The sequence below is a fragment of the Osmia lignaria genome, chromosome 13 (genome assembly GCF_051020975.1).
Source record: "Osmia lignaria lignaria isolate PbOS001 chromosome 13, iyOsmLign1, whole genome shotgun sequence".
In the NCBI taxonomy this organism is placed as follows: domain Eukaryota; kingdom Metazoa; phylum Arthropoda; class Insecta; order Hymenoptera; family Megachilidae; genus Osmia; species Osmia lignaria.
Window position 1 is genome coordinate 7,449,585 of NC_135044.1, and position 13,940 is coordinate 7,463,524.

The 13,940-nt window shown below is 33.6% G+C and overlaps 1 protein-coding gene across 37 annotated transcripts in view; it reads left to right on the top strand.

The window, feature by feature from the left end:
* slo (calcium-activated potassium channel slo) overlaps positions 1 to 13,940 on the top strand; it is a 64,135-nt gene that overhangs the window by 4,893 nt on the left and 45,302 nt on the right. For all 37 annotated transcript variants that reach the window (XM_034319144.2, XM_034319174.2, XM_076691629.1 and 34 more), the window contains exons 2-5: positions 6,407 to 6,468; positions 6,752 to 6,848; positions 6,962 to 7,225; positions 7,467 to 7,634. In XM_034319144.2, coding sequence (XP_034175035.1) covers positions 6,407 to 6,468; positions 6,752 to 6,848; positions 6,962 to 7,225; positions 7,467 to 7,634 — 591 coding nt within the window. The remainder of the gene's footprint in view (positions 1 to 6,406; positions 6,469 to 6,751; positions 6,849 to 6,961; positions 7,226 to 7,466; positions 7,635 to 13,940) is intronic.

Consider the following 13,940-nt stretch of genomic DNA (forward strand, 5'->3'; position numbering starts at 1 on the left):
ACCCTCGTATGACGGACCACGGAGAGAGCCCCAATTTTGATTTCATTTTTTGTTTAATTGATTAGAAATATTGTAAATAGTCATTATTAAAAATGTTCAATAATGGAGACTAGGCCGATCGTGACTTTTCTTTCAAATGGCAAAATGGTACTTTTGTCCAAAAAAATTTGTTCAATATTTAAAATAATTAGTTTTGATTTTCTGTATATTTTGGGCCATACCGATAGGTACATGTTCTTTTTCTTCCTTAGCGACATGTCAGTTAATGGCATAGTAATTTTCCAAATGGTCCCAGATGCTACATCTACCCTTATTTCCTAGATAACAATATTTTTCTTTCGTATAAAGTGATAAGGTTTATTTGTCGGTCTGCTGTAATTGAAATTTAACCTTTATCCGATGTCCAAGTAAGTAACCTTCTCAGTGACCGACCTAAATAACGAAATCAATCTCTGTTCAATCTTTTCCCTTTAATTTTCTTGTTTTATTTCTTCTTTTTTCTTTTTGTAATGTTCCGCATCGGTTTCAGTGGGTACCCGTCTCATTCCTTATTTAATTCCTTCGCATCTTTGACTCGAGAAAACGGCGAACGAAGAGTTTTTAGAACCTTTGGCGACTCTTGTGCCTCGTGCATGGCCTGTTCTCGAGATATCCTGTAAGCCGGCGAGCCTTAGAAATCTTTAATAAGTTTCGATGTTTCACCGTGAATGTGTCGAGTGACCTCTGACTCGAGGAATATTTCACGTGTCCCATTTTTCTCCCCCTACGTGTTTCAGCATTCATAAGTTCATCCTGAAATGTGTTGCTGCAGTGGATTTCAAATTATTATTGAAGTTCACTCAGACTCTCTTCTACGTAGTGGCAATTAGAAAATTAAAAAATAATGATAATCTCCTCCTCTCCCTGTATCATCGTTTCTCTAAAAAGAAGCCTATCATGCCCAGTGCTGTAAATAAATGAACCTCGACAACTTTTCTTATTTATCTGTTGTTGTCGATATAGAATGGTTGGAAAGATAATAGGAAAAAGAGAAGAAAGGGAGAAGTCGAGTTAGGAAGTTTGGGGGGGGGGGGGGTCGTATTTGGAAGAAAAGTCTTTAGTGGCAGATTGGCAAGATGCCAGTATCAGTTTCAAAGAATGTAACAGATTAGTCACGACGCCGGTGGTGGAGGAGACAATCGTTTGGATGCTGGTCAGGTCCGGGTCTGGTTCGACCTGGTCGAACTATAAAATGTTAGATACTGAGTGTAACCCTCACCCTTCTACGTTCGACTGACACGGTTTTTCAGTATGGTACAGTGTGCCAAGGCCTATTAGCGATAATCTAGTTTTACTAGTTAAGAATGGGACGCGTGTACGCCGCGTAGATTTACTTCCTTCATTTACCCCTTCACTTACATCGAAGATGTCTGTTTATTTGCATGTACATGAATATTGTTTACGTGATTAGTTTGGTCTGTTCGATGCCTGTAGAAATTAACGGAAACGGGTACGAAGCGAGGTCAGCCAAACGAGGTTAAACTTTTTGCCAACATTTTCGTGGTGATGTTAAGAATTTTCTCGTGAAAACATTGTGATTATTTAAATGAAATATTTTCAAATTGATTATTTAGGTAATTTATCATTTTAAAATCCTTAGCGAGCATTTGCGATAATTATACAGTATAGATATCTTCATCAATTAATTAATGATACATTAATTTGTCTTAATAAGAAAATTACTTATCTCTGGAATTATTTATTTATTTGAATGAATGGATTATGAAATAATTTTGTTAGAAGTGGGTAATTAGTAACTTTAAAAATCAAATATTTTTCAAACAATCCCTTCGTTTCTAAATTGTTGTAGGAGCAAAAAAAGAATACAGCTTTGGAACACAAAGCAAGATTCTTCAGACCATAAAAAAAAGCTTCGCCAAGCTAATGGTTGATCACATGAAAACTCCCACGTTATTTAACGTGTTGCAATACTTGACCTAAATCGTTTGCAACCACCGGTATAGGAATATAGGGACAAAGACAAAGGCTGCGAGAATATAAAACAAAACCAGAGAGTCTAAGCGGAGAAAGAGGTAGAATTAAAGTGGAAGCGATCATCGACATCATGTTTGTAGTAGATATCACTTCCGTAGAGTGTTATCGCACTTGGGCCTTTGCGTTAATTTCCTGTCTCGACTGATGCACAGTAACCGTCAACACTCAAAGAAATTTATAAAGGAATTTTCTGTTCGGTATTAAAATTACCTATATTTGTTTGATTTCGAGTAAAGCATTAGATTATTGCATATTAGATGGACAATTTCTGATACCATTTGGTGACATGAAAATATTGCAAAATGGCACTTAAAAGTTCCATAAAATACCATTTATGATATATTAATTTATTGCTTAATATAAGGGGGGCTACAGTCCCAGGCCCCACTTTTCAGGGGGCCCCATTGTAAGTTTTAGCGTCTATTTTGGCAGGCAATTGTCCTTTGGTCTTCGATAGATTTTCAGGGTTTAATTTCACGTTTATCCCTATAAATAGTTGGTCGAGGAAAAGTCGGTCGAATGTGGCGTTGGCGCGAAACGATGGAAACTTGGGGCTATGCCATCTCGGGATGTAAAACTTCTTGCCTGGCAACGGGCTCGTTCTCCTACTTTCTGCCACTTAGTGCGTTTTAATTTGGGACGCTCTGTTACCAGCCAATGCATTTATTCAAGGAAATGGATGTATATTAAGGTGAACATCTTTCTTGAATCTTTCCTTATTTATCCTTAACACTCTTCCATTGTATTCTGTTAAAAGTCAATAAATAAAATAAAAATAAATTTATAAATTTCAATGCGATTAAAATATTTAAATTTAACTTATCATAATTAACTCTTGAACAGCAGAGTCTGGATCAAAAAATTAAATTAAAATTGGGGCTCTCTCCATGGTCCGCCATCCGATGGTTAAGCAGTATAATGTAAAATGCAATAAAAATAATTGCAAAAGATTTTGATCCACTGGAATTTTAAAGTATATTAAATATAAAATGAAAATTAATCTGTGGTTCAAAAGTAACGCGGTATCAGCTTGTTGCCTTTCTGTTTTTAGTTGGCCCTTCAAGGGTTAAAAATAGCCACTAGACTAATGGCTACATTTTTACCATTCAATTAATTATAGTTTCTTGGAAAAACATTGTTCAGCGATAAGACTCTTTTTTTTTTTGTTACAAAAGGTGTAAAACCATTTGAAATCTTTTTTTTTGCCCCTTACAATTCAGACTTCGTGCAGTAAGGTTTCTTTTTGTTTGGCCTTCTTAAGGAGTCTTTACGTGCAGTCAAGTTACACGGATAACAAAGAAGCGAAAACAAATGTCCTAGAGTGGTTCAGTCAGCGAAATAAAAATTTCTTTACTGCTTGAATAAGAAAACTAGCAGAACAATGGGACAAGTGTAGAATTACAGCAGGAAATTATGCTGGAAAATAGGTTAATTGTTGGATTCATTGAACAGACTGTACTAAAATAAACAGACGTTTATTTTCATTCTTTGTTTAACTTTAATTATAACATTTTCTTTTTAATGACTCTCACTTACTTTTGATTTTGTTTTTTCAACGTTTTACTTTATTTTTATCGATTCCATTTAATACTGACGATAAATATACCTTAAAAATGCAGAATTTTGGGGTATACACTGGAAAGTGGTGAGAAGGAGAAGCAGGAATTTTAAAAATCTTGTTATTTAATTTGCAGATTATTTTTATTTCTTTTATCAGTCTTTAAAATTGAGAAATCAATTAAAAACGTTTGATAGTGTCGTTTAGATTGCATCTATGTAGTTATATTAGCGTGGTCTGACGATACGAAAATAGCGAGGGCAACTCGTGATGTGCCTGTCCGAGACCCACGCTAATTCGCACGCTAAAATAAGAACGTCAACCTTTATTTATAACGAAGTACGATAGGTCAAATTGTTGTCTTCAAGGAAAACGATAGAGGCGCTTTGATCAACTGTAATAACATTTTATAAAAGAGACAGGTGGAAATGGAAATAGGTACTTGATTTAAGAACTGCTGCTACCATTTCGTTTCACTTCCGTTAATATTCGTCTCCGCGTAAAGATTATTTTTAGACCTGCTCGAGCATTTATTTTTATAACTGCAGCTACTTATTACGTTTCACTTTGAAGTAGGAATTGATTTGAAAAAGAAAGTTGATTTATCTGATGAGAATCAAAGTTGGAGAAATTCAGTCATTTTCTTGCCATCATATTTCAGTCATATTTGAGAGTTTAAATGTTTAATAAAATAATTATTAGAGAATTTAACCGCAAGACTAATTAGAAAATAATTTAAAAAATGAAGGAAAAAGGTAAATTTTATAATATTTAACAATTAAAAATTATATAACAGATAACATTTTAATGATTTTTCATTTTTTCAGTATCTTTTATTGAGATATTCAAAAAACATTATATTTGTTAAATTTTAACGATAAGTAAACCCAGTCAATTTCTATTGAAGTGGTTATTTCCAAGTTTCTTCACAAAAGAATTACCTGGCTGAATGGTTTCAAGATTCACGATTTTTCTCGGTTTTTGTCGTTGTCTTTCCAAAAGGGCAATTGGTTGGAAAAGCTTTGGAGAAGGTCAGCAACGGTGGCGATAACCTGCTGACCTACATCTTGATCGCCACGTTTTATGCTAGACTTGGAAAGCTGTTAGCATTACTGCTAAGGGTAGTCCATTTTCTCTTGAAAGGGTAGATTTGTTGTCGTTACGGCTAAACTCAGTGTCAAGTCAAGCGATAGTTGAACCGAGAATTATTTATGCATTGCTGTTTCAACACTTGAACAACTGGCGTTAGATGTATACCCGCTTTACAATTGCAAATAAAGATCAAAGTTACTCAGTAATTTCTACAAAACGGAATTTTCAGGTTTCCTTAGCAAAAACGGCGATATAGGGTTTTAATATTAAAACTGATTTGGAAAGAAAAATGATACAATTTTTAATTATTAAATATTCTAAAATTTATTTCTACATAATTTGTATTATTTTATCAAGAAGACATCAACATCTTTTATTTTAATTTTGATTTTATAATAAAATTACTTAGCCTGCTAAAGTGTCAGAAATTTAAGTTAATTATTATTTATTTGAAGGTATAGATAAATTTTGTTTAAAATAAAAAATTACTACTCGATAAAATGCTTAATAGCTTCAGGGATGCAGGAAACAGGCTGAAGTAAAAAGGATATTTGAACTGATATGTCTTTCCTTTTATCGCCTTATTACACTATATGGCTACTGCCATCTGCGACATCGGGGTTGTTCACGTGTACGATGAAGGATGCTAGTTGTGTAGAGACTTGTTCAGAGCTTTTTTCTCGTGTTAGATGCGCTCGTTTGTTAGACGAAACGAGTCCAGTCAGCGGATTCAGGGGAATGTAGGAAGAAGACACCTACGTGGCATATGTGCGGAGACCACTTTTGCCTCTTCTCTTATCTTCTGTTAACCTATGTTACACCCTCTAGGTAAAGACGCAACCCTCGTGTTTAAAGGGATCCCAACCGAACGAGTGGCTCGCTTGTTTTATTATCGTCCACTGCATTGTTCATTTAATTAAACATCTTAACCCGTTTCTCTTCCCGTTGTCATTGCTTTTCTACAAGCCGTTTCTTTTATTTAGTTGTTCAAAATAAATTTTAATTTCTTCTTAGACCATTTAGATTTAAACAGACTGGCTCTAGTTTTTGAGAAACTTAATTTTCAAGAAAATTTCTTGCTTTTTCTTTTTTGCTACTTATTTTCTTAGCTTCTACACTAACACAAGATGATAAATAATAATTTTTTATTCAAAGTTAGATATATAATTCTTAAGGGAAAGAATTTCATATATTGGAAGAATAATTTTCCAGGTTCATGCGTTTGATTTTTATTCTTCAGTAAATAAATAAGTAAATTGAATCTATAATTTATCATTAGTAAATCAATAATACCACCAGCATGAATATAATAGCAGTTGGAAAAGTATTATATAAAATCTATTAGCAGGTAAATGTTGCTGACAATAAGTAGATTATTAATCAAGGATTAGTCATAAATCACTAATTATTTTCTCTTTATTTCAACGATAAGTCAGCGATGTTTTATGGCACATGTAATGAAATTACTTGAAATTTGACGAGCTGTTACTTGGAACAAAGCCAACCGTCGAGATCGATCGACAGTTAAAATACCATAAGCCGTGCTTCTTTATTTATTCAAGCACCTATACGTTTCCACGAGAAATTGTATAGTTGAGAAATATCGTATGTACAGATGTACATATCGATAGCTAGTACGTGTCTATATCGTAACGGAAGTAGACAGGTAACGAAATAGATTATTTTCTTGAAAAATAATCATCTTGTCGATTTTTGTTTCAGGTGGTGTTAGTTTTCATTCTCAGTATAGCATCGCTTATAATATACTTCATTGATGCCTCCAGGTAAGACAGATATTTGTTTTTTGAAAATATTATTTTTTATTTTTATAATATACATCAAATTTGATTAGATATCAATTTCTGAATAAATTTATTCGTTCTTAATAAGAAAATAAAATTACTTACTTTTGTAAGAGAATACGATATTAAAGAATGTAATATTCAACAGGTGACAATTTTTTTTACCTTTCAGATAGTATTAATTATTTATTAAAATCTTATTGGTTATCCAATTTTTGGCCAAATTATTATAAATCTAAGAAAAATTTCATATTTTTTGTTACAGTGAAGAGGTGGAACGTTGCCAAAAGTGGAGCAACAACATTACTCAGCAGATAGACTTAGCTTTCAATATATTTTTTATGGTCTACTTTTTTATACGCGTAAGTTAACACATTATATTATAATTAGTATTGAAATATAAACAATATCTCCAAATGAGAATAACGATGATAAAATGGTACCAAAGAATGTTCGTTTTTGTGTATTATTATAGTTTATCGCCGCCAGTGACAAGCTGTGGTTCATGCTGGAGATGTATTCGTTCGTGGACTACTTTACGATACCACCATCCTTCGTATCAATATATCTCGATCGGACGTGGATCGGACTGAGGTTCCTCCGAGCCCTTCGACTGATGACGGTCCCTGACATCCTCCAGTATCTAAACATTCTAAAGACATCAAGCTCCATTCGTCTCGCCCAACTTGTATCGATCTTCATCTCCGTCTGGTTAACAGCTGCTGGCATCATTCATTTGGTAAGGATTATTATTTATTCTTTTATCCAAGATTTTTAGTCGAAGAAGCAACATTTTCTCATAATTTGTTTTTTACAAATATTCTTTGTAATTTATGTTGCTGGACAACCCTTTTGGGGTCTCCCGACCTGACTCGTTCCAACCAGACCTGAGGCTTGGGTGGCAAAATTTTCAGCTACCCGCATCGTACTCCTAGCATCGATGCATCGATTTTAAAAGGGTGATAATTGTTTGTTCGCAGCTTGAAAACTCAGGGGACCCGTTCGAGTTCACGAACCCTCAACAGCTTTCGTACTGGACCTGCGTCTACTTTCTGATCGTGACGATGTCCACGGTAGGATATGGCGACGTTTACTGCCAGACGGTCCTCGGCCGCACATTCCTAGTATTTTTTCTACTCGTCGGTTTGGTAAGCCTTTTTCACATTTTCCTTAAATAGTCAAAAGTATCTTTGTTCAATACGTATGAAAACTAAACGAGTCTATAGTTTACTATAGAAGATCCCGAGGGAAGAACTAAATTGTCGAAATATTTCTGAGTTCCTCCTCTTTTCCAAATTTATGTATCGTCGATACGTTACATCGTGATTCGAGCAGAAATAAAAGACAATTTCGTTTTTCCAACAAATATTTGTACGATCTCTGCGAAACATTCAGCTGAATTTTGATTTATTTGAAAGTAATCAGAAGTTCTTAGAACGTGTTGGATAATTTTTATCTCAGTTGTGGTAATTTATCTGGATAAATTATTAAAGATTTTATTTTATCTTCTCAATGATAAGTTGTGTGGTTTGAACCGTTAAATTAGGCTATTTCCTCGGGTAGCCCAAATAAACCACAATAGTGATATGAATGCTACTTAAGCTGCTGCCATGCTGTAGAATACATATACCAGCAAAAGTAGTATAAATATTTAGAAAATGACTTCGTTTAAAAATGACACATTTAAATTTAAGTTAATATTCTTGTAAGATTGAGTCACAGTTGACGCAGACTCCGCTGTTCAAGGGTTAAACCGCGTGGCAGCGGTTTAAGGTGATGTATCACGTCACCGCTCTGGTTTATTGTGGTTACAATATATTACATAATTCCATGAAATTGCCTTGGTATTCGTCTCTGTACTAAATATCACGAACCATTGTAACTGTGGTTTGCCTCGATTAGTAAGTTGAATGTTTCGCAGAATTCGTGTCGTTAGAGTAGAACGCTGGTCTCGTCACAGATCAGTAGTTCAGATTGGCGAGGCAAGCGGTGGCCACAATATTTACACGTATATTCTCCTCGATATACACAAATTGGTAAATATTTCGAGCTCACACTGTTCTCTGGTTAATTTTCATGAATATTTCAAAGAAACGTGAATTTTACCTTTCATAATTTATAATTAATTTTATCGTTAGGCAAATTAAATTGAAACGTAATGATATTTTTATATAGAAAAAATATATATTTTTTACATTTACAAAATTCTAATTCTCTAATGATTTTAACTTCATTTTACTTTGTTCTTTGATCTTTCGTTTAAAATTGTAAATGTTTCTTTTTGCATTATTTTAAGACTAATATAGTAGGAAATTTGTCAATATACATTAGGTTGGTGCATATGAAATGTTGTTTGAAGTATAATTGTTCAAGGTAATATATTTATTAGTACTATAGAAATCAATAATTCTGGAACTTAAAAATTCTTGGAACGTTGTTTTTACAACTCCTACATTTTCCTAAAAAATCATCTGTGGAACAAAATATTGAAGTCTAAAGAAGGAAGGGAATGCTTCCATTGGTTAGTAAAGGACGAGCAACAGTACTTCTCGCGCTTGTCGTTAGATGGCTGTAGCGCGAAACCTAGACTTACGTTTTCTCGCAATCACTCGTGCAGGACTCGCTCACTATCCCGTGTGCAATAGTAAGGCACAGATCTGCTAGGTAGGTTTAAAGCTAGGTTATATTGATATAGTATACTAGCGTTAGTAATGCACCGAAATAGCGAGAACAGGCTAATGATAAAGTTGCTCTACCTAACAACTATACTTTACTTAATTTAACAAGTACAGTACTGTTCCATCGACCACTTACCCAACTGTTTACACGAGTAATAGTATAGCACCCGAACTTCTACTAGGGCTCATATATTCTAAATATAAATTTAGGATTTTACTACAGTGTTATACTATTTTACTGTGCTCAATAATGATTAGCTTTCACTCGAGTAAGGGGAGAGGATTTTTTATAGCTTTAATATACTCTACCAGTGTATACTAAGTAGGTCTATTTAACGATGTCTACTTATAGCTGGCACGTTCAGGGGTTAACGTACTCTAGAACAATTTACCGTTCTACCAATGTTTAGTATGTGAAATGATACGATAAAATGAAAATTTCTCAGACTTTTTTCATGCGCCAACCTAATGATTAAACAATAATCGGAGGATAGTGTGACTCGTTGCGAATCGATTGCCTCGTTTGAACGACGATGCGCAGTGTCTGTGGGAAACGTGGCTGGCCGCGAGTATGCGTGTCTACACGAACATGTGTCCCTCATCGATCGTACTCTCGCGCGTTTGCTTCGATGGTCGAAAAATAAAATATCACTTTCAACGTCCTAAGAATTTCGAAGGATAGAACAAGGTAATTTAACGTTACGCCGATTCGCAGTGGCCATGTTTCTCAGTTAAACGAAGAGATTCGACTCGTCATTCGTAAATGTTCGATGAAACTGAGATGTTTGAATAATTTACAAAAATTAATATCATTTATTAACAGTTACCATTTTCATATTTATCTCGATAAAACCGGTCGTACCTATATCAGATTGATTTTCAATTGGCCTTTGTCGTTTCGATATAATAAAATTATGATCATTTTTCAATTTATACGCCTCAGAGGTAGCGGTAGTACGAACAAATAGCGTGCCATAATCGATTCAATTTTAACGCACTTCGATCCGATGATCGAATCATTTGATTATTATTAAAAATATTTTTATGTAACTCATCTCGTGGTCAATCGAACGATACGAGTCGATTCCTCATCGGAATATCGAGGAAGAACGTAAACAGATCGACTTAACCTACCAAGCAGCTTCACACTTTCTCTCTCTATATATGTTGTTTTTTTTTTAAAAAAATCTTTTCTTTTACGTCGATCGAATCGTACCTGTTGAAAAATCGCGCCCCCTGTTCCTCGAGTCACTTGCATAAATACGCTGCGGGAGCGAAAGGAAAGACTTCTGAATTCATTTCCAAAAAAGCAGCTCACTGCTGGTTCAGGTCCACCTGCACGCCAGCTTGGACCTAGTTTCGTGTCGTTACGGTGAGAAAAAAGAAAATTGATGAAAAGAACGAGTAACGAGAAAGTTTTTTTCTATAGCGATACTGGCTACCTGTGCCTTATGCCTATACCTCTATGTGTCGGGACCGTCTTGATATTTCGTGCGGTCATGCCACCCTCGTTTTCGTGACTAACGAAACACAAAGATAATAATGATAATGAAAAATAGAAAAACGTTAAAAGTTTAAAAGAATACATAGTTTAGTTTCACTGCGTACATTTCGTCACTCGACTCGTTTTATTGCCTAGCTTTTAACTTTCATAGTAATTCAGCCCGATTAAATATGGCGTGATCGCGAGGGAGGTATGCGTACGATACGATAGTTAAATGTTTCTAAAGAAATGCGAAACACTCATGACGGCCACCAACGGCGAGCTTCAATCGTTCTCGTACCTACACGCCTCACTCTGTCGTATAAATAAATAAATGAATAAAGGATCTATAGCGCGGATCGCGATCACACCTTGCGCTTCGAACTCTCTCGGTAAGCAGGATCCCAGGGAGATAACATAATTTCTGTCATTCTATGCAGTAACTTGAGACACTTTTTTTCTTTCATACGGTGTTTATACATCGTTTTAGAGTACTTTCAATGGAGATAGAGATGGGAATGAAATATTTTGGTTGAATTTTTTTAAGAAATTTATTCAATAAATAATACACTCATGTGTATTGAAACAGAAAATAAAATAAGGTCGATAAAAATGTTGCTTTTCAAAAATTAATAGTATAAATTACAATCATCCTTTATTGAAAATATTTCATATTTGCAACAGTGTTTAATCTCCTGAAAAATTAAACGAAAATCGTAATAAAACTGTAATTTAGTCAAATTAAACACGAGCATTTATACCTTTTTAATTAAAAATCATATAGATAACAAATGAAACGTTTCAACATATCTGTTCTCAAATTCTGTACGTTCAATTTTTCTTTTTAATTCAAGATATTTTTATAGATACATATTTATAACAAATCAACGCAAAATATTTCATTTTATCATATTAAATACTTAATTGATATGCTATATAAAAGCAATTATTTCTTTTTTCATTCATCTTCTTCTCGGTTCTGAAGTAATTTATAAAAGGATAATATAAATTTACTTTATTACAGCATTAACATTGAATTATCCCCCAATTAACAAAAGAATGAAAAATAACTGGATATAATTAATCATTGTATCTCTTCTAATCGCACACTTAACTCCTTTGCGATACTCTTATGTCTCTCTAGAAGGCACGAGAAGCCTAATGACTTTAGTACAGTATTGGTTTCTTTGCCAAGCTTGATCTATGATGTTCATTCTGTCTGTATGTCTGTCTGTTTTTCTGCGAACGCTAATCAAAAAGGTCATTTTTGATCACATGTTTTGGCCGCTTCTACTTTGACAAATTGACAATTTAATCAGAATTTTTGTGAGAAAAACTTGTTACGAGCTTTTTTATCAAATTTTGCATACAGTAATTGAATCTTACTTTTCCGCTGATGATAATTTCTACTTTCAACCGTTTTACAGAAAACAAAAGAATAATACAATTCGGTTTTCTCGTAAATTGATCAAATTAAAGAGGGAATTGTTAATTGAATTTTTCGATTCTAGTGTTTTATCGATTATTTTTTTAATTGTACCAAGAACAATGTCCTCGTACCATTTGAAAGCAAGCTTGTTTTGGAACCTCCTCAAACTATTTGGCACTTGAATGTATGATGTCATTGAGTTCTGGTGCAATGTACGCGATTCAAACAATAAAGAACCGCTTCAAACCGATTTTAATAGGTCCCGCGGCTAAGAATGGTAGGATGACGATTTGGGCAGGGTTGAAAATTTTTAAATTTAGACAAACATCACAATGAAGAGGGCATAAGTGTAATAGAAATGTTTCTCGAACAATATTTGTTCAAAAACGTTTAATTGGTTAACAAGGTAATTATAATAATTTAGCGATAGGTATTAATTTATTTCAAATAATTATTACAAAAAGCTCGTAATAAATAAATTTGTAGATTTTTTGAAAAGTTCTTTAACTACTGACATATTGACACATTTGCTATCAACATTGATTTTGTTCTTCAATTATTTTAAATTAAAATATGAAACAAGAAATTATAATTTCATAGAAGAAATCAATGATAGCAAACGTGTTAATAATTGTTAATGATATTAACATTAACTAAAATATTTAATACACAAAAGCTTTCTAATAACTATTTAAATTATCTCTGACCTTACATATACTATTTTTCTAAAACAGTTTAAACCATTGTTGCCTATAAAAAATGTTTTTTCATTTGAAAACATCTATAAAATTCAATTTAATTTACAAACTTCTGTTTTTCAACTCGTCTAACGCTCGCGTCTAACGATTGTATTTTATTTAACTGCAGTGTCTTTAGTTGCATTTACGTGTTTAACAACAATAATTATTTGTGATTCAACATCGAAGGGAGCACTATAAGATCTTGATGTTTCAACAGAAATTCTGACCCATTTTATTAAAAATATGTAAGAAAAATTAAACAATTAACCGTTCACAGTGGGTCGTTGATTCTTGTAGTATGAAATAATTAGAAGTAGTGAAAGTGCAGAACGAAGTAGCGCTTCCCTCGCTGCAGTCCTCTACAAAAGCCTATGATATACAAAAAATAAAATAAAATTTATGAATTATAAATTTCATTTGCCATTTAATTGTAGAGGCCTGCTATCCTCTAATCTGCACGAAGAACACTGTTTCACCTTCTAGTTTGCTTGATTTGCTAATGTTAGTTAAAATCGAATGGGTTAATCACTTATTCTTGTTTCTATATTTTCCTATTTCACACATGTTTTACATGCATGTATTTCTGCTTTCACTTTATACTGTTTTACATTGTACGAATGCCAGAACTCACCTGATTGAAATGGAGAAGAGTGGGGGCTAGTTAAATCTGTACTTACGATTTGGTTTGATCACCTCTGACTCGATACACTTTTTCAACTGCTTCAAACGAATATGTAATTAGATTTTAATCGCCAATGAATTGTAATAATTAACATTTCTAAAATACTTTTCAGTATAGAAATGTAGGTTAGATTAATTTGTTTCACCTAATGGAATCGCATTAATATCGAAGCTTACACAATATTACACTAATTTCCTGATGCTAGATCCCAGACGATCCGAACAGCTGTTATAAAGTCAATTTCTACGCGAATAGTAGTATTAGTCGTCGGAAAATTTGCACTTTCTAATTTCCAAATTTCAATATGACACAGTGCTTAGCATTTTTTCACAAGAACAGTGGAAGGTGCACACGTAACACGAGATAGCAGATCATTGAACCTGAATTATTTCCTCTTGCCTGCTCCTTCGTTTCCTTTTTCGTCTTCTTTCTTTTATTTCCT